Raw genomic sequence first — 23633 nt, forward strand, 5'->3', positions numbered from 1 at the left:
CCGCCGCGCCCCTCGCCCCTCTCTCGGCTGCCGCCCGCGGCTCCTCCCGCCGCCACCATGTACGACGCGGACGAAGGTGAGGGCGCCGCGGCTGCAGGCCGTTCCCCGCTGGGCCTTTTCCCCGGTTCAGCCCGGCGAGGGGGGTTGGGTAGGGGAGCCGCTGGGCGCGCGCAGGGCCCGCGGAAGGCGGTGTGGGGGGGTGCTCCGGGCACGGTGGGGTCTCCCGCAGGGTCCTGCGGCCCTCGGGCGGCCAAGGGCTCTGCTGGGGTGCCGGAGCGTCCCTGAGCTCGCCGTGTGCCGCCCCGCCCCCCCTCCCCACCCCCCCGCAGGCGAGGAGAGGCACCGGGGTAATTGGAGCGTGGCTTAAATGTTGTGCTTCCCCGACAGATATGCAGTATGATGAAGATGATGATGAAATCACACCTGATTTGTGGCAGGAAGCCTGCTGGATCGTTATTAGGTGACTTCTTAAAACTCACTATTCTTAACGCTTTAGCGTATGTGCTTTTGGTCTTACAGGTGACGTCCGGTTCGCTAGCAGCACGTCATGGAAGCTGCAGGCTTGGTTATGCTAAATTTATCACTTTCAGAGCAGAAGGGCTTTAAGCAGAAACAGCAGGGTTGTCATTAGGACTTAAGAAGCCGTACTGACCCCCAGTGGGGTACGCTGTTTTGAAAGAAGTAAGAAGTGATTTTGATTCCATATCAAGCACGTGATTTTGCCCACTACTCTCACAGCTGATGCTGGCATTAGGAAATCAGTACTTGGCTATTGCACCGTGTTAGTGTTTTTCTAGCAAGACATCAATGTGCAGGACCTGCAGCTTCTTGTGACTGTTAAGGAGTGGGATGTTGTGTGGAACTGAGTAAAAAGTATTTCTCTTGCTAATTGCATCATTCATAAAATATATATGACTGGTGTCTTAGAGCAGCAGTTGCAAACAGGTTAGATCTGTGGGAGTGGTCCCACAGGCAGTCTGGATGGAGAGCAGAGATGAGAAACTTTGGAGGCAGAAGGAGATCCTTTCTTTTGCAGCCCAGTGAAGAGTGCTACCTTTGCTTTCAGTCAGGTGGGAGGTAACTGAGGCAAGTCCTTCAGCCGAGGCTGCACCTCACTCCGTATGGAGAAACACTTTTTTTACTGTGACGGTCTCCGAGCACTGGCACGGGTTGCCCAGAGAGGTCATGGAGTCTCTTTCTCCATCCTTACTGTTATTCAAAAGCCACCTGGACATAGTCTTGGGCAGTCAGCTCTAGGTGACCTTACTTGAGGGGGGTGATAGGACAAGATGACCTCTAGAGGTCCCTTCCAACCTCAACTGTTCTGTGATACAGGTTGCCCTTTCCCTTCCTCCTTCCCCTTGTGCTATAGCAGACTGTGCTGGCAAGATTCACTGTGGCAACAGAACGATAGCCAAGGGATAGATTGTGCTGGGTTGAAGTTAGGTGACACAAAGGCTCAGGGAAATCTGGAGATGGAGTGGGAATCTGTGGCTGGAACAGAAGGGATCCAAGCTAAGAAAGGTTCTGAGAACTATTACCTTGATTTAGGGGCATGCACTCAGTTTACCGCAGCTTGGAAAATTAGTTAAAGCAAAGTAATTTACATACATTATTGAAAACTTTAGCTGAAGCTGCTTTTACTGAGGTTTGTCATCGCGATTCCCTTCTAATTTAAGGTAGACTGTGCGTACAGTCATGGCTTAGCCAAGAGGTGGCAGCAAGTCTGTCACTTTGTAGCGTATGTGCCTTCAAACACTGAGAGAATTGTTTAGCATTTTTGACCATCTGTGTTTGAAACTCATGCCTTGGGAAAAGTGAATGTGTTAGATTCTGTACTGTATTTCATGGCTTTTGAAGGTTTTGTAATAAATACATCTTAAGCTTGTTGATGTATAAAGTACATGAATTAAATTAAGATCTCTTGTTCATTAATGCACTTTTGGGTTTTTTTAGCTCCTATTTTGATGAAAAGGGTTTAGTCAGGCAACAGTTGGATTCTTTTGATGAGTTTATTCAGATGTCTGTGCAGAGAATTGTTGAAGATGCTCCACCAATTGATTTACAAGCTGAAGCCCAGCATGCCACAGGAGAAGTGGAAGAGCCGGTAAGTGGAGACACCTGGGAGAGGTGGTGTGTTTTTACAATGCAAAGTGATTTTAGGTGGGTTTTATTCAGCCCCCATCTCAAGAGGTAGAAATACATCTGAGTTATGACACTGCTCATGCAGTAAATAGGACAGAAGTATGAACTCTTTGGAGTCTATGAGGTACATGGCTAAGTTTCCAGATAATCAGGTATATAGCTGAGAAACACATGCAAGAGCTTTGTTATCCATGGAATCCAACTTCCCTCTCCTACAGAGTTACTCTCTCCTGCTGGTTAAATTGTTGGTTGAGTTGAGAAATGACTAAGAACAATTGGCTGCTACAGTTCATGTTGTCAGTTTCTGTACGAAAGTGCACCGACAGGGATGTAGTAGAGCAAGTCAGGTAGCCAAAAGCAAACTACGGGGGGATTTTGACTTTCAGTAGCTTTACCACGTCAAGGAAGGTTTACTTTACCAAGGTTGAAAAGTTCTCTGTTAGCTTTCTTCGTCCAAAGTTAGGTCCAGGTTTTCAAAGGGTGCCATTGCTCATCATCTTCCATTGGCACCATGTTCCAAAGGAGAACAAATTATCTAAGGTCTGCGCTGTGTGATGGCTCTTCTGCAATGAGTGTGCACCTTCTACAGTGGCTGTGATGCTTTCATCCTTGTCCCTCACATGGTGTGATCCCTGTTCCATGAGTGATCCGTTCCCCTGCTATCAGTCACTACCTTGCTGCTTCCCTGTAGAGATTTATAGGAACTTTAGGACACCTAAGCATTGAATTTGTTACATGTTTTGATTGTTCCTTTGCATTTTTTTTTCAGGCAAACAACTATCCTGTAGAGATAATAACTGAGATTTCTTTTAGTTTCTTTGTTAGACAAACAGTTGATGCAATAATCTGTTTAATCTCTATAGGAAACAAAACCACCTAGTGCAGATGTTAAAAAGGTGGTTTCTGTGGCTCTGTGTAAGACAAAATGTATGGGATGGATAATTTGCACCTTTGCCTTTAATAGTGAGTCCAGAGAAAGGGCTGAATATGAGGACTTTGAAAATATATTTTAGAAAGGCTAAAACCACTTGCGACATAAACCGTAAACTGACTTTTTTTTTTCTCTGCATTGGAGCTTGCTCTGCTAGAGCAAGTGTTGCTTTGGTGGTGTGCTACAGCAGAGTCCTTATGGCTGAGATATGGTAAAATGCCTGCATGGAATTCAAGTTTTGTTTTAGTAATAGATATTCTCAGGTGGCTTCTAGGCAGATAATTAGTTGGGGTGGCAGCACTGTAGTTCTTTATTTGTGTTAGCTTCTATTCTGCAAAGGAACACAGTGGGAAATAGCAACTTGAAGAAAATGTAAGGCAACAAGCCTTTCAACTTGTATGCAGGCAGGTCTGATGATTTGCTTATGTTTCTCTACCCTCCTGGATTTTGGTCTGTGAAGGAATGCTTTGTGAGTAGAGTGGCTCATCTCTAGGTCCTTTTGCATGCAAGGAAGCTGAGAGCCAAGTTGCCTCAGCAGCTTGTGCACCAGGACTGAGACCACACATAACAAAACACTTGAACGAAGCTACTGTTGTGCAACTGCTTGCTTTCTTTTAAGTTCTAGCTCCCCCTACTAGATACACAAATGCACTTTGGTAAGAGTATTTTTTTAAAACTTTTACCCCTTTATTTTAAATGCAAGGCTTTTGATTTAAGTGAACTGAAGGCTCTAAATCTCATTGCAGTAGGATTCTGAGGGGTGAGTGGCTCTCAGAGCAAAATGAAGATCCTGAGAATTGTTCTGTTGCTGAAAGGTATCTGTCCTTTCATGCCCATGGTTTCACTGTAACACGTGAAAGGATTTCTGTGGAACTAAAACAAAGCTATTAAATTTAATGTTTTATGCATGGGAGCAAAGCTTTACAAAAACTCACACCTTGTTTGATATGTCAGCTATCTCATTGTATGTGTTGGAGCAGATTCACCTTTTTGCATCATAAAACTAGCAGTTTTATCTAAAGTTACATAAACAATAAATATCTAAGTAGGCATATGTAAGGCATATTCTATTTGTTAATGTATTCACTGACTTGGCAGATTTTGAGTTTGTTAGCTGTTTTATAGGAAGAAGACCTATTTGGGTACTTGGTTCTTCTCTTACCAATGGTTTTGACCCTTCAGTTTCCTCTGTTTTTTTTATTAATGAGGTGTTTAAAAATTATTGAAAGTTTTTGAGTGCTTTTTTGATCTAGTCATCTGAAGAGGGATTGTTTCCATACCTTGAGCTGAGGACATGCAGCAGCATTGCATATTAAGCTCTAGGATCACTCTTGAACAACCAAAATGGATGTTTCTTCCATTACAGGCAAATGTTGTCTTCTTTTCCAGCCCCGGTATCTGTTGAAGTTTGAACAAATCTATCTCTCCAAACCTACACATTGGGAAAGAGATGGAGCACCCTCGCCTATGATGCCCAATGAAGCCAGACTGAGAAACCTTACGTAAGAACAAACTCTGTAGTGGATAAACACAAGGAAGGACTGGCTCTGCATTATTAATTGATAGTCTTTCTCAATTTAGTAGTGCCTTGAAAATGTAATAATTACTGCTCTATTTAAATTTCAATGTTGTTAAATCCAGACAATGATTGATGATTTGGTAATAATGCTTAATATTACCAGTGAGTGCTTGAATAACTGCATTCATTATCCTTCTGTACAACCTTGAGTAATAACTGACAGATAACACGATGGTGTTTTTATTCTGTAGGTATTCAGCCCCCTTGTATGTGGATATAACTAAAACAGTTATTAAAGAAGGGGAGGATCAGTTACAGACACAGCATCAGAAAACTTTTATAGGAAAAATTCCTATTATGTTACGTTCAACATACTGTTTGTTGAATGGCTTAACTGACCGTGATCTTTGTGAACTGAATGAATGCCCACTTGATCCTGGTGGCTACTTTATCATTAATGGATCAGAAAAGGTAAGGGATTATACCTTGCACAGCCATCTTTACAGACACTGAAAGTTCTGTTACTTGTCTCCATGTGTTTTGCCAGGAGCATATGCACTTTTATTCCAGTGTGTCACAGTTACTCTGGGTGCTCATGATCTTGTAGAAAGGTGGGCTTTTAGTCCTCTGTTAGGACTTTCTCGAGCCACCTTTTCTTCTTTGAGGCACGTTTCCCTTCTTCAGTTTCATAAACTGTTTTGCATTGAATGCCACTAAGTACTCTAGGTATTTTCCTTTCCATTTTCAACATTGCAGAGCAGCATGCACTCTAAAATGAGGTACCTCTTCACTTGGAGTCTCTCCAGTTTGTTCATAGCTATATAGATGCATTTTATTATAAGAATAGGTTCTTCCCTCCATTGCTGTGGATTCAGCTGCAGCAAATCGTATCCTCTCCATGCTTGTGCCTCACAAATGAAACTGCCAGTTTTTTGTAACTGACACCTGGGCAAACACAGCAAAAGAAATAGAATTGTATTTTTCTTCTTGGGGGGAAAAAAAAAAATCTGGCTTTGACTGTCAGAGCTGGCATTTAAATTTAAATGCCTGTGTAGTGCGTTGGCCTTGGAAACAGATAGTGAAATGCTTTCTTTATCAGTGTTGTGCCTAAAGCTAACAGAAATGTCTCGGCACAGCTAGCAGATGCAGTAAGTACATCATAGAGAACAGTGTTCTTGGAGTCTTTTGGTTATTCTATCTTAACTAGGTGTGTGCTTTGCTTAATACTGTAGTTTTAAAATGTAGAGTATAATCCAGCTGAGTTTGGCAAATTGACTTCATGCTGTGCAGTGCTCTTAAGGCACCTGAAGGAATAGTAGAAACACACTGTGCTTGTTACTTTCAGCATGCCCTTCTGTCAGTTATTTACTAGTGTTCTTGTTTCTAACACAGGTTCTGATTGCTCAAGAGAAAATGGCTACAAACACAGTGTATGTGTTTGCAAAGAAAGATTCAAAATATGCCTACACAGGAGAATGTAGATCTTGTCTGGAAAATTCCTCTCGACCAACAAGTACTATATGGGTTAGCATGCTGGCCAGAGGTGGGCAGGTATGCCTAAGCAGTAATAACCCCTGCCCTGGGGCTTACAATAAAGGTTGTTTTAGGAGTTTTGTTACTGTCCTGTCTCTTCATGTCATTTACTTTTGGGATTTTGAGAAGAAATTTCTTCTGATGTTAAGTTGTAAAGAACGTAAAATTAAATGAAAATGTGTTCTGTTTGTCATAGATTATGCCTGTCTCTGGGACAAATAATTTGAGGATTGAAATGAAGACTCAATTTGTGGCAGGTTTTAGGGCAAGGCTAAAAAATAATTTTACAATTACTGTAAATGAGTTTTTAGAAAATCCAAACAAGCTGCATCCTGTTTTTTGACAAAGGACAAGAATAGGGGCAGGGACCCTGTCTTTGCTGATGGCCAGCCTAGTGTTTAGATGTGTTTTGCAGACAGCTTATTAATTCATATTTAACATCTAAATGTGCCATCTGTGAGGGGAAATAAGTGCTATTTGTAACTTCAAAAGCAGAAGGTGTCAATACTTATTTGCCGTTGCACTGATGTTTGGAAATTCCCAAACATGTTCCAAGGGTAACTTTAATAGAAGCCGTACGCCACTCTTGCTCCTGATGGCTGGGGCACTCTTGTCCCTCTGCATCCCACAGTGTTTGTTTCTTTCTGGGAGGGGAGGGCAGCTACTTGAATAATCGCAACAATGGCGAGTCTTACACAGTGGATTAGAAAAGCTGGGCTTAAGATGGCAGAAGGAGAGCTGAAGGTGAATAGGATTGCTCTTTGCAAATACACAAAGGGAGAGAACCGATGCATGCGGGTGAATGAGTACTACTAAATTCCTTTGTGTCAGCAAAAACCTTCCAAGTTTTTGCAGACTTCTACAGTTAGAAATGTTTTTAAAATAAAAAAGTCACTGCTGGAGTAAGGTTTCAGAATAGCTCCTTAGTTGGCCTGCTGAGAAGTCATGGTTTACTGTAGGGCCTGAATAAATACACTTATGCTGTATCATCCAAATCCAGAGAGATATTTTTATTTAAAGCAAGATCATTTAAGACTAATGTATGTTTTTCCCCATCTTTCCAGGGTGCGAAGAAGAGTGCTATTGGTCAGCGCATTGTAGCCACTTTGCCATATATCAAACAAGAAGTCCCCATCATAATTGTCTTTCGTGCACTAGGCTTTGTGTCCGACAGGGACATTTTAGAGCACATCATATATGATTTTGAAGATCCAGAAATGATGGAAATGGTAATATATGTTAAATAAGTTATTTCCTGGCGTGACATTTGGTGATGTGTAGGTGTGGCTAATCATTCAAAGTATTGTTCATTTTCCAATTGTAATTTATTACTTTATTATTTTTGTGGGTTGTCTATTAGAAATGTCAAAAGTTCTCTGCCTAAACCTATTCTAGTAAGTGTTTTAAGTGAACAGAGTGCAATGGAAATGTCAGAGAATTAACATGTATTTGGAGAGGTAGGGTCTTATCCTGCTCCCATTAATTGTAAAATCCCGATTTATACCTGAAACAGCAACAGGCCTAGAATGTTCTTGAATGAGAATTATTTTTTGAAGTCTAAACTATTTTTTGTGTGCTTCCTACATGCTCCATTACTGTTTTCTGCTGCTCTTGAAAGAGCTACTATAGTAAAGCCAGAAAGAACTGGGTCAGTAATTAGCAGTTCCTGAAAAGAATCATCAGCGAACTACTGCGTAGTTTCCTTCAACCCCAACAGGCACTGGATGCTACAGGATTTTGCTATATTTTGTGCATTAGGTCAAACCTTCTCTGGATGAAGCGTTTGTCATTCAGGAGCAAAATGTTGCTCTAAACTTCATTGGATCAAGAGGTGCAAAGCCAGGTGTCACCAAAGAAAAGAGAATCAAGTACGCTAAAGAAGTCTTGCAGAAAGAAATGCTCCCGCATGTTGGTGTCAGTGACTTCTGTGAAACCAAAAAGGCCTATTTTCTAGGGTATGTCAGTATTTTCTGTCACACATCTGCAAATGGACCCTGAATACAGATTTTATTCACATATATGTATATGATTGGAAGAACGCACTGAATGGAAGTTTGTTTTTAACCTCAGTCTTCTGGATACTCAGTGATAAACTTTAGGGCACTGGTATATTTTCGTAGCTGAGAAAATGCAAATGTCAATAAAATAGAAAAAAAATTGAAACAAAACAAGCCTCCAACACATTCTGGATCTTAAGTTAGATGTGATGATAGTGTTAAATGACTCTTTGACATTGTGTTGCGTGGACAACATGTAGAGGTTGATAACTAATATGTAGATAACTACTGATAAGCTATTTGTAATGTAAACCCACTCTTTAAAACTATTGACACAGCCTCTTGATCACTGCTTATTGGTATGCAGATTAACTGTAGCATCAGGAGACTTAGCATTTTGCACACATGTGCTTAAACATAGCCCATATTACAGTACAGGACAGACATGTAGCAGAAGACGCATTGCAGTCATGATGTAAATACTAACTTCTCTCTGTAGTTACCTGAACTTGCAGTGGGTCATTCACCTCTAAGGACGTACGTGCTGAAGAGGTCTGTTTTAGGACAGCAGTGTCCTAAAGATCCAGAATGGACAGCCTTTAGGAAACAGTTCACTGATTTGTCTATGAAAGCATGTGATCTTTGTTGTGAATGTCTGCTGTCAGTTTAAAACATCAACTATCTCATTTGCTTAGGTATATGGTTCATAGATTGTTGCTGGCAGCACTGGGAAGAAGAGAGCTGGATGACAGAGATCATTATGGCAACAAAAGACTGGATCTTGCTGGGCCACTGTTAGCTTTCCTGTTCAGAGGGTAACTATAATACATACGTTTTCTTCAGAGATAATTAATCGTAGAGGCATTGCCAACTCTGTGCTTCTAAATCAATCAGACTATTCTGTTGTGTCTGATAGCCAGTCTTGGGCAACACAGCCTGTATCTGATTACGACTTTTTCACAGAGTGGGTAGGTTTCCTCTAATAGTAGGTGGCTAGCATCAACTTGTCTTGAAGTATATTTTGTGCATGTTCACAAACAGGTTAATTTTTTTTGGTTTTTTTCTCCCTCTTCCTCTAGTTACAAATTACTTGCTCCTTTTCAGGAGGCCAGTGACATTTTTTCCAAATAGTGCTGAGTAGGCTGAATTGCTACAGTACTGTTTAATCATGTTTCTTGGCATCTTCTTCCACAGGATGTTTAAGAATTTGCTGAAGGAAGTGAGAATATATGCACAAAAGTTTATTGACAGAGGGAAAGATTTCAACTTGGAACTGGCGATTAAAACAAGAATTATTTCAGATGGTTTGAAGTATTCATTGGCAACTGGAAACTGGGGTGACCAGAAGAAAGCTCATCAGGCCAGAGCAGGAGTATCTCAGGTACAGTAGCTGAATAAGGCATGGTAGCATTTGTCAGATTTACATAAGAGTAAAACTATATTGTGGAAGAGTTTAACATTGCTTGGCAGCCATGCATGTTGTATGTTAAATAGAACCATTTTTAAAAGAAAACTTCCATAGCTGAAACAGATGAGGATCCAAATAGTTGAGTCTGGTGTGGGGTTTGGGTTTTTTGTTGTTGTTTGGTTTTGGTTTTAGCCATTGTGTTCACTGCTGAACAGTTGGTGTAACTCTTGTAAAGACTTTTTGTGTTAGAGCATATGCTTGTGTGTCTGGTCAAGTCCTAGTCCCAGGGAATCTTTAGGGAGGATGGATTTCTTTCCTTTAATTACTTCCAGTGCTTCACAAGTGGTTAAAGAAAGTTGAGTGACACCTTGTAATATAACAGTTATGTATTCCACAGCTAATGATGAGGAGCACTGACTTTAGCCCAGAGTAGTGCTTAGTTGAGCCTGTTTCTCATAAAGGTGGAAACAGGACAGAGGTGACAGTTTTTAAATGCCAGCACATTTTGTTGTCTGGAGCCCTGGTGAGATCATAATTTGGGGAAAGCAAAGTTAGGAAAGGGGCGAAGATGGTAGCTGTCCCTGGATGGTGTGTGTTGGTGTATGTGTATGAGGGGCTTGTTTGCTTTTTAAATAAACTCTTATGTTTCAGGCTGTAAATTTAAATTTTCTTAAATTTTTGAGAAGCCTTGAGCATTCTGAAAAGAATGTAAATGCTGACTTGCTCCTAATAACTAAGTCGTCTTAGTTTTTCAAACTAAGTTTGAAAAGATCTCTGTGTTATTGTACTGGCAAACCCTCCTGGTGAAAATGCAGCTTAAAGTATTTTTACAAGTATCACTCATTCTAGTTACCTGATCAGAGTAAGCTATACTACAAAAAAACAGATTTTAAGGGTAAACTTAGTCTAAGATTAATGGAGGTGAACTAAAAAGTGTAGCTAACAAAAATCAGAGCTATTTTAGTTCTTTTGAAGTACATCATTTCTAGAGAGCATTGATCCTTTGCTCTAATGTGTCATGATGCCTGTCAACAACACACTTAAGAAGCTTTGACTAACGGAATTCCTTACTACATGCAGGTGTTAAACCGCCTGACTTTTGCATCCACGCTTTCCCATCTGAGACGCCTGAATTCTCCAATTGGTAGAGATGGTAAACTAGCAAAGCCCAGACAGCTGCACAATACGCTGTGGGGAATGGTTTGCCCTGCTGAGACCCCAGAGGTAATGAAAGTAGTATTTATGTCAGTACTTACTCATGCCTAGCTGCTTTTATCTGCTAGTCATTTTATAGCCATGGCACTTGTGATGATCACTTGCACTTTTTTTTAAATGCTGACATGAATGTTTAGCTTTATAGCTAACTCTGTAGTTGAATAGTAGAAATTAATAAAGTAAATAGCATGTTTTGTGTTCAGTTCCTTGAGGACTTTAAGTTTTCGGATCTTCTTGGGCTAATCTCTTGATTTGGAAATGCAAGTTTAACATTGTGTTTCTATTAGGGTCATGCAGTAGGACTTGTGAAGAACTTAGCCCTGATGGCTTACATTTCTGTGGGGTCTCAGCCATCCCCAATTTTGGAATTCTTGGAAGAGTGGAGTATGGAAAACCTGGAAGAAATATCTCCAGCAGCAATAGCTGAGTATGTGCAAATGAAACCGTTTAAACAGACTTAAGCTTCTTATCCTGCACAACACTTCAAGGGTTTTGGTTTTACTTGTTTGTTTTTCCCTCTTTCTAGTGCTACCAAGATCTTTGTTAACGGCTGCTGGGTAGGAATACACAAAGATCCAGAGCAGCTCATGAATACCCTAAGGAAGCTCCGTCGTCAGATGGACATCATTGTGTCAGAGGTATAAATTTTACATCTAGAGTTTGGATGTCTTTTTAGGTGCGAGAGGGTAATGCCTTGATACTACTTTGCAAGCTCCAAATAGCGTTATTTGCAAGTCTCTTTCTGAACATACTTCACATTGCTTTTTGTTTTGTTTTGGGAGTTTTTGGGGGGTTGGTGCTTTTTGGGGTTTTGTTTGTTTGTTTGTTGTGTGTGGTTTGTGGTTTGGTTGTGGGGTTTTTTGGTTTGTTTTGGGTTTTGTTTGTTTGGTTTTGTTTGTTTATTTGTTTGTTTTTTAAAGAGGATCCAGTTGAAAAAACAGTTGAAAATAGTCTCTTGAAATGCTTCTGTTTGTAGGAGTGTTAATGTTTGTTCTGTGCTGCTGATAGCACCTGTAAGGTCTTTGCTTTAGGGAACTTTGTTACCCTATTTTGAGTTCCATAGTTCTGATTCCGGGCTGAGACTTCATACTCATGGGGTGCTGCTTTCTTGTACAGGTCTCAATGATTAGAGATATTCGTGAGCGAGAAATCCGCATCTATACTGATGCAGGCAGAATTTGTCGACCCCTTTTAATTGTGGAAAAACAGAAGTTGCTTTTGAAGAAAAGGCATATTGACCAACTGAAGGAACGAGAGTATAACAATTACAGGTGAGATATGTTCCTGAAATTCAACTGAATGTCTAATTTTCTGTCTTGGAAGCTGCAAGTTCCCTCAGATTGGAGAGAGAAATGTTTAAAGCTTTGTGCAGCTCAAAGATGCTTTCTCTGCCTGGTAGCTTAATTCATTTTTTTATCACACTGAGGCAGTGGTAGTAATAATAAGCCAGAGAAGTCCTTGTTCTTGTTACTGCTGAAGAGACCCATTTTATGTGTTAGTTTATGTGAGTATTTCAGACATTGGTTATTCAGTTGGCAGGATCTCGTGGCCAGTGGCGTAGTCGAGTACATTGATACGCTGGAAGAAGAGACTGTGATGCTGGCAATGACTCCAGATGACTTGCAAGAGAAAGGTGTGGCATATTGTTCAACATACACGCACTGTGAGATTCACCCATCTATGATCCTGGGAGTATGTGCATCTATTATCCCTTTCCCTGATCACAACCAGGTCAGTGCATCACTTCTGACATCCTGCTTTTAAAGCTGATAGACAACCCACAGGTGTATGTGTAAAGAGCTTTATGTACATATATACTGGTCTTCCCTTGTCTGTCTAGTCTCCCAGGAACACATACCAGTCTGCTATGGGTAAACAGGCTATGGGAGTTTACATTACAAACTTTCATGTTCGTATGGATACGCTGGCACATGTGTTGTATTATCCTCAGAAGCCTCTTGTAACAACACGCTCCATGGAGTACTTGCGATTTAGAGAGTTACCAGCAGGTATGTTGTCAGTTAATGTTTATTAAACAAAAATACTACTGTTTTGTTTAAACTATGTCACAAATGATGTGTGTAGAATACATGAATATTTAGCAAATGTATGTAATTTAAAAATTAATTATCGGTTAAATTTTAACTTGTAGCTGGATACCTAGACTGCAAAAAATACATTGCTAGTGTTGCAGCTGAAACTACTTTATCCATATAGTCTGCTAAAATCTAACTGGAAAAATGCATTTTCTGTATTGGTATTTGCTAGGTTCTTCACAAGGGGTCACTCTTTACTCTCTTTTCTACCCAAAGTTGTATTTGCTGATACCACGTGGTTTTTGTGTGTGGGACATGGAGATTTTATCTCAGAAAGGGTAGAACAGCTTCACTGTAGAGAATACAGCTTATTCTGAGTTACAAGTAATGCCTGTCTGGTGCGTGTGCATCCTTTCAAAGTATTTGCTCTGCGTATTATAGGTATCAACTCGATTGTAGCCATTGCATCATACACAGGCTATAACCAGGAAGACTCTGTCATCATGAACCGTTCTGCTGTCGACAGAGGCTTTTTCAGGTAAGACTTTGTAAATTTTTTTAACTCCTTGGAAGAAAAAAAAAAAGTATACTGAGTTGTCCAGAGGCTCAAGAAAAGTTTATCTTACGATGGAAGACACCGTTCTCCAAAACTTTCCAACTTGAGAAGCTTTTTTTTTTTTTTTTTTGTAAACGGGGGTGGAGGTAGCAGCACAATAAAAATGGTGAATGTGTATCTTAGCAAAACACAGTGAGGAATGGTTCATCCTTTGTGTAACCTGACTTCCCGCTCTGTCTTCCCAACTCTTCCATTTTGCTCTTTACTATGTTTACTGTTCTTTGTATGGTGGTTAAATGAAAACATATTTGGACTCTTTGCTGTTATATTTTCATTTAACTCCTGCCAGTTATACGAACTTTTTAATGGCAATATTGCAGCTTTGTAATACAGTCTTGTCTTTAGTAGCATGACAGTGGCTACCAGTGAGGATTGGCATGTTCCTCTCCTTACTAGGAACTGCTGTTGGGACAACTGGCAACTGATGTGACTTTGTGCATTATAGTTTTTTAGATGGCTGTGGTTAGCTGTATAGCTGGTCAATGGGTTTCTAGTTTTGTTCAGTTTCTTTTGTCCAAGTTGAACCTAAGAAGTGTGTGCTTGGTATCTTGGATCTACTGCCTTCCAATGTAGAATAAGTATGAAACTATTAGACTTTTACGGCTCACATGAAGCTTTTGTAGAACCTCCTGTGTGCGTGGGAGCAATTCAACGTGGATAATATTTATCTGAAAAGCTGTGGCTTTGGTGTGCTGGCAACTGAGGCAGCAAACAAAAACCCCTAAAGCCCCAGAAAGAAGCCTATATAAATTGAAAGTTTTCCGCTGCAGCTCAGTTGTACTGAGTGTGGCACTGCAAGGTAGCAGTAGAAGCCTAAAAATGGTTGCAAAATGGCAGGTATAAGGAGAAAAGTAATATGAGAATGATATGATGAAGATGGGAATAATCTTTAGGAATAATAACTACTTTTGAGATGTCAAGCAGATCCAAAGGTCTCTGCAGTTCATCAAAAATTAGCATGTTATCTATAGGTACTTTGGCAATATCTGAAAAGTGACCGTCAAAATGCCATCTGAAACTGTTTTTTGTTTGTTTGGTGGGGGGGTTTTGTTGTTTTTGTTTTCCCCTCCTCAGTGATGGTCAGATTAACAAGACTTTAGAGGAAAGGTTGTGTGGCATGTGAACATTACTTGTTTTGGTTGTCATTAGTAACAGTAGCCATAATATGTGATAAAAGGGTGATTATAGTGAAATTGAGATGTACGGATGAGAAAGAGTGATGCTGGTTTCACTGGAGAAGGCTTTATAACTTTGTTTCAGGTCTGTGTTCTATCGCTCATACAAAGAGCAAGAGTCTAAAAAAGGGTATGACCAAGAGGAAGTTTTTGAAAAGCCTACACGTGAAACTTGCCAAGGTAAGATATAGGAGTGTATGAAGACTGAGTTCTTAAATTAAATTTTTGTGGGCAAGGTTGTTAATGTTGTTGAACTGATTCAGTTGTTATTTTGGGATGTATAAAATAGCCGAAATGTCTGTATTAATAGCAAAATACATCAGCTGAGATTTTTTGCATAAAATTATCTTTAGACATTTTAGCAGTATTCTGAAGTTGCAAGCAGACTTGTTGAATTTCTACAGAACATCAGAGTCGATATGTTGAAAAATTTGAGAGTCTACTTTTTTTTTCTTTTTTCCCCAAGGTATGAGACACGCAATCTATGACAAACTTGATGATGATGGTTTGATAGCACCTGGGGTACGTGTGTCTGGGGATGATGTCATCATTGGCAAAACAGTAACGCTGCCAGAAAATGAAGACGAACTGGAAAGCACTAACAGACGTTTCACCAAGAGAGACTGTAGCACTTTTCTGCGAACTAGTGAAACTGGTATTGTAGATCAGGTCATGGTAACTCTTAACCAGGAAGGATACAAGTTCTGCAAGATTCGGGTGAGCACTGACGTGTGCTTTCTACTTTTAATCATTTTTGTTCTGTATTTAAGTTACCAATTGAATGTTTTCCTATGGCTTACAGGTACGCTCTGTAAGAATCCCACAAATTGGAGATAAATTTGCCAGCAGACATGGTCAGAAAGGAACGTGTGGTATCCAGTACAGGCAAGAGGTAGTGATTTTTTTTTTTTCTTTTTTTTCCTTCTTAACATATTTCCTTCTTAGCATTGGAACTGCCTTAAGTGAGTTGTCTGTGGAGTACCTACTCAGGTGCATTATATTGGCTTAAATTTAGCTAAAATATGTTTAGAAAGGGACATAGCTGCTTCTTACGTGGTACTTCAGTGCCTTTGAAATGCTTTAAAAAATTTAATTTGAATCCACGCAACTGCTTTTCTTAAAGTTGATATTCTGGGAAGTACTGACTGTCTGTTTCCCTGCTCTAGGATATGCCCTTCACCTGTGAAGGCATCACACCTGATATAATTATCAACCCCCATGCCATCCCTTCCCGCATGACCATTGGTCACTTGATTGAGTGTCTTCAGGGGAAGGTAAGAAGAATCTTTTATGCTGCATGTCTGAGCAATATGAATTAAAATGTTTTTTGGGAGTATTTTTCCTCCTCCCGCCCCTCCCCCCCCCCCCCCCCCCCCCAATACTACTCCCTGGTAGGTGTTAATCCACTAAAAAATAATAGTAAATAATAGCTGTTACTTGATAGCAAAAGCAGGTTTCTTGGGAAAGACCTACAGTCCTGTAAATTTTGTGCAGCAAGTCACACTACAGTGTACTCTCTCATCTGTTGCTTTTATTCCAAACATTTCATGTGACCTAGAAAAAGGAGTATCAAAATTGTTGATACTCTGTATTTTTTAAAATCTCACTATAAACTCTGTAGCTGATAAACAACATAAGATAAGGTACTATCACGGGCATGGAATCTCAAGTTCTGGCATTAAGAGTTAAAACTGTTTGAAACAGCTTAATGTTGTCTGACCGGTCCTTCAGAAATCTGAAAAGCTTTGGCAAATCTCTTCCCTGTAGGTGTCCGCAAACAAGGGAGAAATTGGTGATGCTACACCTTTTAATGATGCTGTCAATGTGCAGAAGATTTCCAATCTTTTATCAGATTATGGCTATCATCTAAGAGGAAATGAGGTATAATCAAAATATCAATTCACTGTAACTTTTTTAATATACATTTGATGGATAGTAAGGGTTATGATTCAGTGACTGCATTGACTACTTCAGGTCCTCTACAATGGCTTCACTGGTCGAAAAATCACATCGCAGATCTTCATTGGTCCTACATATTACCAGCGGTTGAAGCACATGGTAGATGACAAAATCCATTCTCGTGCAAGAGGGCCAATCCAGATACTTAACAGACAGCCCATGGAAGGCAGATCTCGGTAAGGATGTTTATTAGTTTCTATACAGTGTTTTCTTTTTCTTTGAAGTTTTTAGTGCTAAAAATTAGCTGCCTCAACTTTGCAGCTAGAACTTAATTAGCTCACCCCAATTAGCCACCCATTTTCATGTGTTTGGCTTAAGATGATGTATTGGGTGCAGGTATCAAGGTTTTGGTAGCAGGAGGTGCTGCTGGGGTGGCCCCTCTGAGAAAGGACCAGGGGTTGCCCTGTGCTGGACACAGCCACTTACAGCTGGCTCCAACAGACCCACTGCCGGCCAAAGCCAAGCCCATCAGCGATGCTGGTGGCACCTCTGTGGTAACATATTTAAGAAAAGGGTAAGAAACACTGCGCAGCAGCTGTGAGAGAGGAGTGAGAAAATGTGAAAGGAACAGCCCTGCAGACACCCAGGTCAGAGGAGGAGGGGGAGGAGGTGCTCCAGGCGCTGGAGCAGAGATTCCCCTGCAGCCTGTGGAGAGACCATGGTGAAGCAGGTTGTCCGCCTGCAGCCCATGGAGGACCACGGTAGAGCAGATTTCCACAGGCTGCAGTGTTGATACCCCATGCTGGAGCAGGCTCCTGGCAGGAGCTGTGATCTGTGGGGGACCCATGCTGCAGCAGTTTGTTCCTGAAGGATTGTAGCCCGTGGGAAGGGCCCGTGCTGGAGCAGTTTGTGAAGGACTATCCCATGGGAGGGACCCCATGCTGGAGCAGGGAAAAAGTGTGAGGAGTAGGGAGCAGCAGAGAGGAACTGTTATGCACTGACTGCAACCCCCATTCCCCCTGTGACCATGGGAAGGGGAGGAAGGAGTTGGGAATGAAGGAGTGAAGTTGAGCCTGTGAAGAAGGTAGGGGAGAAGATGTTTTTAGTTTTGTCTTTATTTCTCACCATCCTACTCCATTTTTAATGGGCAATAAATTAAACTAATTTTCCCCATGCTGAGTCTGTTTTGCCTGTGATGGTAACTAGTAAGCGATCTCCCTGTTTTTATCTCAACCCACGAGCTTTTCCATCTTATTCTCTCCTCCTGTCCTGTTGACATGGGGGAGTGAGAGAGCTGCTTGGTGGGCATCTGGCAGCCAGCTAAGGTTAAACCCACCACAGAGAAGTAGAGAATGATTTAGTTGTTTACCTCACTTTGCTATACAGTTGTACTGTGGCTGTTAGCTGCCTGACATCTGCTTTAGAAATGCTCAGCAGCAGTTACAAATTACTGTGTTTGCATTCTCCCTAACTGTTTTATTCTGAGGTGTTAGAGGAAAATTAATGCACAGCTTTACTCCTGCCTTGTAATACTGCTGTTGTGTTTCTGATAAGTTACTTGTTCCACCAACAAGAACTGTATTTTGCCAGTGAACTCAAAAAGTTGAGGTTTTTTTCTTTTTTTCTTTTCCTCTTTTCAGTGATGGTGGCCTTCGTTTTGGAGAAATGGAACGAGATTGCCAGATTGCTCATGGAGCAGCCCAGTTCTTGAGAGAAAGATTGTTTGAAGCTTCAGACCCATACCAAGTGCATGTCTGTAACCTCTGTGGAATCATGGCAATTGCAAACACAAGGACTCACACCTATGAATGCCGGGGATGCCGTAATAAAACTCAGGTACGTGTGTTTTTCATCAGCCAGTGTTTCTCTTTGTGGGTAAGAGGAAAGGCCACTTGGGTGAACAGGAGGATAGGGAAGTAAATATTTAAAGAAGCACCATAACAATTGCTATTTTAGTTTCATAACTGTTTTAAGTGTTTATAGTGTCCTATTTAATTTGGTTGTTTCCTTATTAATTTTACAGTGTTGGCTTGTCACTTGGCAGGAAATGCTGTTCAAGTATTTTGCAGTGCACAGTTTTTAGAGACTTTAAAAGTAAACGCTTGAGAGCTTATTTTTAGAAGTAAAACTCAGAATCACAGGAATTTAGAGCCATCGCCCTTGTGACTGTCCCCGTGAAGATATTTATGCTTGCAGAGCTGGGTTCCCATGGGAGGTCTTTTGTGTTGCACTGTTTTTTAAATTTAAAAAAAAAAAAAAAAAAAGTTCTGGAGTGTGTGCTTGGTTACAGAACTGTGTCAAGGGAGAGTGGCAGCAGAGATAAAAATAGTTACCTTAAACAGGCTTGTTCTTGTGCTAGGGACTGACTGCTGCAACTCTAACAATGGCATTGGGGTTACTGAAGAGATGTGTGCTGGAAATCTTCACTGCATTTACTGCACATCAGGCACACTTTGCTATGCACATGTTCCCTTGTTAAATGGCTCTTGTTTAAGATCAGAACCCTTGGCTACAGGTTTTATCATTAAAAATGTGTTCTGGTTAGCTGCTGTGTAGCCTCTACAGACAGTCTCAGCTTCCCTCTTGCTTTGTTACTGTCTGTGAGCAATTCTTGTTAAATGCTTTCATGCATAACTTCAGATTCACTTTTGAGCCAAAAACTTGACAAGTTACTTGTGTAGAGGGTGGTGGAAGTTGATGCTTTAGGAGTGCTTATCACAAGCCTTTTGAAATCTCTTTCCAGATATCTTTGGTTCGAATGCCCTATGCCTGCAAACTCCTCTTCCAAGAACTGATGTCTATGAGTATTGCACCTCGTATGATGAGTGTTTAGCCTTTTAAAAGGGTTTTTTTTTTTTTTTTAAATGATGGGACTGAAGTGCTCAGGTTTTGTTTCATTTTGTGTACGTTGCATTTAAATACAGTTTTACTCATCTGCTATGTGCTGTTCAAAAGTATGTTTATTTTCTGTAAATAGAATTAAAATTTGTAATCAAACTTGTGAATCTCTTTATTTGTGTATCTGTGAAAGACGTGTGCAAGCAAGTTGGTAATCAAAGAATAAGGGAGTTAAGAGGCAATGATTAGTGAGCTAGAAAAAGGCAGAGGTTGCAGCTTTCCAAAATACTAATTTAAAACTGTGCAAAGTGAAAGTCCTCACATCACAGCTCTGCACCGTCATCTGTGGAAAAACAAAGACATGTTACGCTCTGGACTGTCCAAGGGGTAATACCACAACTTGGGCAGCAGCACAGCGAGTGAGTTTTCTGATGTCTTAGCTGAGACCTGACAACTCGGTCCTGACCCTCCTTCCTTCTTTCCTTCCTTCCTTCCTTCCCTACCGCAGGACTACAGCAGCGGGGGGATGGTAATACATGGCATTTTTCTGTGCTGAGATCACCTGGACGTGGGATGCAGACTCCCTAACTGCGTAGTGTGTAGCTATGGAGAAGCCTGTTAACGTCTGACAGTTTGTTCCATTAACGTTATCAATTTCCTTTAAGTAATTGTGGACTGCCAGCTTATTGCTTAGCTACAGCATGCTTACTTCAGAGCTTTCCTACAGCTGAAAAGAAACAGCTGTAACCTGTGGTGTGCGTATAAGAAATAAACCATGAGGCAATATACATGGTACTACAACCTCGAAGTAGTTACTGTGAGAGGGGGAGTGAGCATCTTCTATTCTGGTGCTGCTCATGGCACAACTCAGTAAAACTCAATTTCATTCACATCCATAAATAAGATGTTTGAAAAGGGATTAGAGACTAGCTAAAAACCTTTAGCAAAGTTCCTATGCGTGATATTGGGATTCATTTTATGCTCTTATTTCAATGCCAGGTGCTGTTAATATTCTCCTAAAGGAAGTCTTTCAGCTATTCAGGGATATAAGGATACAGAAAGTCAAGACTATATAGTTCGGATAAAGCTACTGGGATTAAAGCTAAGGATTGTGTCCAAAAGTGTATTTGGGCAGCACCGTATTCTCTAGCTGGATGCTTTGTTCCCAGTGCCTCTGCCTCTACCATGGTTACAGTTACTGTTCCAGCTCTCCGGATTTATTCCGAAGCACATGTGGCTGTGGTATTAGCCATCCTCTTTGCAGCTGGAATGAGGGTGGTTGGTTTGCCATCAGCTTTGGACGAAGCCTTGCAAAGAGGACCTGGGTTTGAAAACTGGCTGAGGGCTGGAGGATAAAGGCTTCAGGTCTTGCCTAAAGGCCTGCTATGGATTATCTGTCCCCTCCCTGGTTTGACATTCCAGCATGCAGAGAGAATGGCAGGGACTGGGATGTTTCCAGGGTGGGGAACAATACGGAGGTGCAGGGACTCAGGAATTTAAGTGCTTGAAGTTCTCCAGTACTTTACAACACTTGGGGGGTTATTTAACAATCAATTGAGAACTCTAGCAGCTGAGATTTGCTGGCAATGTTTTGCCAAACCCAGTAAAAGCTGCATGTTAAACTGGTATTTCTAGTGTGTGTATTTTTTTTCAGAAAGCATTAAACAGAGGTGGTCCTTTTGTATCAAATAACTGAGGAAACTGTTAGGGGAAAGAGCTGCTTGAGTGTTCAACCGCACTACGTACCTTTGGTCAGGGCTATTTCATGCAGAGTTTCCACAACATGGATTTTTGCAGAAGCTGTTGCCTCTCCTTTGGCATTTGATGCATGACACTCATATTCTCCAGCATCCTCTTTGCTCAGAGGAGATATCTAGGGGAGAAGCACACCCCCCATCCGCCAGTAAGTATCCTGTGCATAGGTAGAGGTGATTCTGTTTTAAGGTATCTTATATAACTTGTTAAATGCGTGAGACATAATGAAATGAAGAATGCATGAAGTAGCGGTTAACCCTTGGGGACCACACTGACTGCATGATTTCTTCTGTCTGCTCTAAACTGGTTCAGATTGTCATGGCGCTCTCCAGTGAGGTTTGGGACAAGCACCCGCTCCCGTGGATCAGCCTAGCTTTCTTCTCCTCTGCTAGGCCAGATGACGTGTGCTGTAATGCTCCCTCCTTGTCTTTTATTGTTTACTTAGTTTGGAGGTGTGTCAGAGCACTGTATGCTTGGTAAGGGGAGGGAGGCAGGAAGAAAAAGCCTTCCTACAACATGCTGCATCCAGTCACTCAGTTCAGCAAAATCATTAGCTCAAACCCTTCCCTCTCCTGGTTTCCACCTCTGCTTTTGCAAGTGTTGTGGGAACCAACACCCTAAGCTGTGCTCCCCTGCTGCCAGCTTCTCTGCAGCTAGGAGCCATCATACTTGCAATTCCCTTACTGGGATGCACAGCAGCTCCCTCTAACGTATGGCAATCGCTGATTAGCCTGCAGGTACTCCTGTAGCTCAGGAGGTCTGTTGAGTGAGAGCTGATTTAAGTCTAGCCTTCTCTGATCATAGAATGTATGCTTCTGCTGCATGCTAGACAGAGGTGAAAAACTGCAACGGGTAAGACTGGAGCCAGCAGCCACCCCTACCCTTCATGCCTAATTCACACAGGTTGTTTTCCTCTAAATGCCCTGTCTGTTGCCATGTGTCTTCTGTACTGTTCTTTGTTCATGAGCTGTTTGCAAACTGCACTGTACTGTTTGTGCAGCTCTGTGCATACATGAAGTACTTACAAGCACCCAGCCGGTCACTTCGTGTTTCTCAGGGCCCCCTCGGGTCTGGATAGCCAAGTTTTCCCGGTCCCCAGGCAGAAGCTCCATCCTCTGGACACCATACTGTCCCCGAATTATCTAAACAGAAGGGCAGAAAGGGGTAAGAATTTTGGGGCTTATTTATGCTAGAACTGTTAGGACCATACCTGCACACAGACAAGATCAACAGTAGTTTTACATGAATGTGTAAAACTTTACATGGCGCAGTAGCAGTCTTTTTTCTAGTGCCAGCATTTCACCTTATCCTCCGTGCGTTGCGGCCCCACTACCCCAATGCTTCAGCATCTGCACTGAGGCTGCATTCCCCTCAGCAGGAACGGACAGAGCAGCACAGCTTTCTGGTGTGGACGGTGCTGGGCAGTGGGGCGTGCAAACATGCCCTGCACCGACTTGGTCTCACCGAACTTGTGTGTGTGTTCCAAGGGTATGTTTAGCCCATGAAATGATGCCTGTGCTGAACAAGGAGGATTTGGCTGCCTGCAGCTGCTGGTAGCCATACATCAGTCCAGCCATACATCAGCAGGCTGGAGCAGCCGCCTTCTGGCTTGGGACTGGGGGGACAGCAGGAGCTGACTGCTGTCCTTGTTTGGAGAGGCTCCCCTGCAACTTTCCTGACGATCAGGCTTTTTACCATGGCAGTAGCAGAGGACCGAGGGTCTGCATGTTGCTCCTGGAATGGGCTCTCCCTGCATGACCTATCCTCTTCTCAACAGGCCAGGAACAGCCCTGTAGGTTTCTGCTGCAGCAAACCAGGCAGTTGCTCCTGGTGGGCACAGCATCGATGAGAGAGCAGCAGCGCAGTCATTCCCCAGTGCTGTGTATCCGAGCCCAGAGCGTAGCATGGGATAAGTGGCGCTCAGCCCTTGTTATCACCAGGTCAGGCAGTCTCTTGGCCGTGAGGAAGAGGCACAAAAAGCAGAGCAGCACTGACAGTCAGTGTAAGCATGGCGTCTGCTTGTAAACAAGCAGAAAATGCTGCCTGGGTCAACATGCCTACATTGTATGCCCACCTGACAGTCTGCTCTGGGACCCCTATGAATCAAGTTTGCTGTCTCAGAACAGAGCAATCTTTGGGCCAATCTAGTTTTTTTCTCTGTAGTATTCTTAAGCTAGCATTGTTTCAGCTTAATTTTAAGACCTCTCCCAAGTGTCCACAAACCTGTGGCATTTGAAGAGGCTACAGGGGCCATGCAGTGGCTCTCAGCCCTACAGCTAGGATCCTCTCTGCTCAACATGGGCCCCTGCCCCAAGCCAGGTGTTACCGGCGTGCTGCCAGCTACCGGAGATAACTGCCCCATGCGGTTCCTGTTCCTGACGTGGGCGAGCCATGTCCAGCCACCTCAGAGTCACTGCCGCCAGCAGGGTGACAGCAGGTCACGGGACATTCCCCGCGTGCTCTGAATATCAGGTGCTACCACGAGAAACACAAGTCCTGTTCTGCCTCGGGACCAACAAGAGTTTAGAAAAAGCAATGACTAACGACTAAGCAAAGCCAGATTTTT

The 23633-nt window shown here is 42.0% G+C and overlaps 2 protein-coding genes across 2 annotated transcripts in view; one reads left to right on the plus strand and one right to left on the minus strand.

The window, feature by feature from the left end:
- POLR2B (RNA polymerase II subunit B) lies at nucleotides 1-19471 on the plus strand. The gene is made up of 25 exons (XM_050895259.1): nucleotides 1-76; nucleotides 388-460; nucleotides 1957-2107; nucleotides 4466-4578; nucleotides 4847-5066; nucleotides 5988-6146; nucleotides 7193-7357; nucleotides 7887-8083; nucleotides 8821-8940; nucleotides 9320-9506; nucleotides 10614-10757; nucleotides 11036-11175; nucleotides 11275-11386; nucleotides 11865-12019; nucleotides 12281-12479; nucleotides 12589-12757; nucleotides 13226-13322; nucleotides 14661-14755; nucleotides 15042-15292; nucleotides 15378-15467; nucleotides 15742-15849; nucleotides 16343-16456; nucleotides 16550-16710; nucleotides 18115-18310; nucleotides 19218-19471. The coding sequence occupies exons 1-25, from the start codon at nucleotides 58-60 to the stop codon at nucleotides 19305-19307; spliced, it is 3525 nt and encodes a 1174-aa protein (XP_050751216.1). The 5' UTR covers nucleotides 1-57; the 3' UTR covers nucleotides 19308-19471.
- IGFBP7 (insulin like growth factor binding protein 7) overlaps nucleotides 19417-23633 on the minus strand; it is a 17966-nt gene continuing 13749 nt past the window's right edge. The window contains exons 3-5 of the mRNA XM_050895260.1: nucleotides 22093-22209; nucleotides 21059-21185; nucleotides 19417-19655 (exon numbers count right to left, since the gene is read on the minus strand). Coding sequence (XP_050751217.1) covers nucleotides 19636-19655; nucleotides 21059-21185; nucleotides 22093-22209 — 264 coding nt within the window. The 3' untranslated portion in view covers nucleotides 19417-19635. The remainder of the gene's footprint in view (nucleotides 19656-21058; nucleotides 21186-22092; nucleotides 22210-23633) is intronic.

Source organism: Gymnogyps californianus, chromosome 4 (genome assembly GCF_018139145.2).
Source record: "Gymnogyps californianus isolate 813 chromosome 4, ASM1813914v2, whole genome shotgun sequence".
Classification (NCBI taxonomy): Eukaryota; Metazoa; Chordata; class Aves; order Accipitriformes; family Cathartidae; genus Gymnogyps; species Gymnogyps californianus.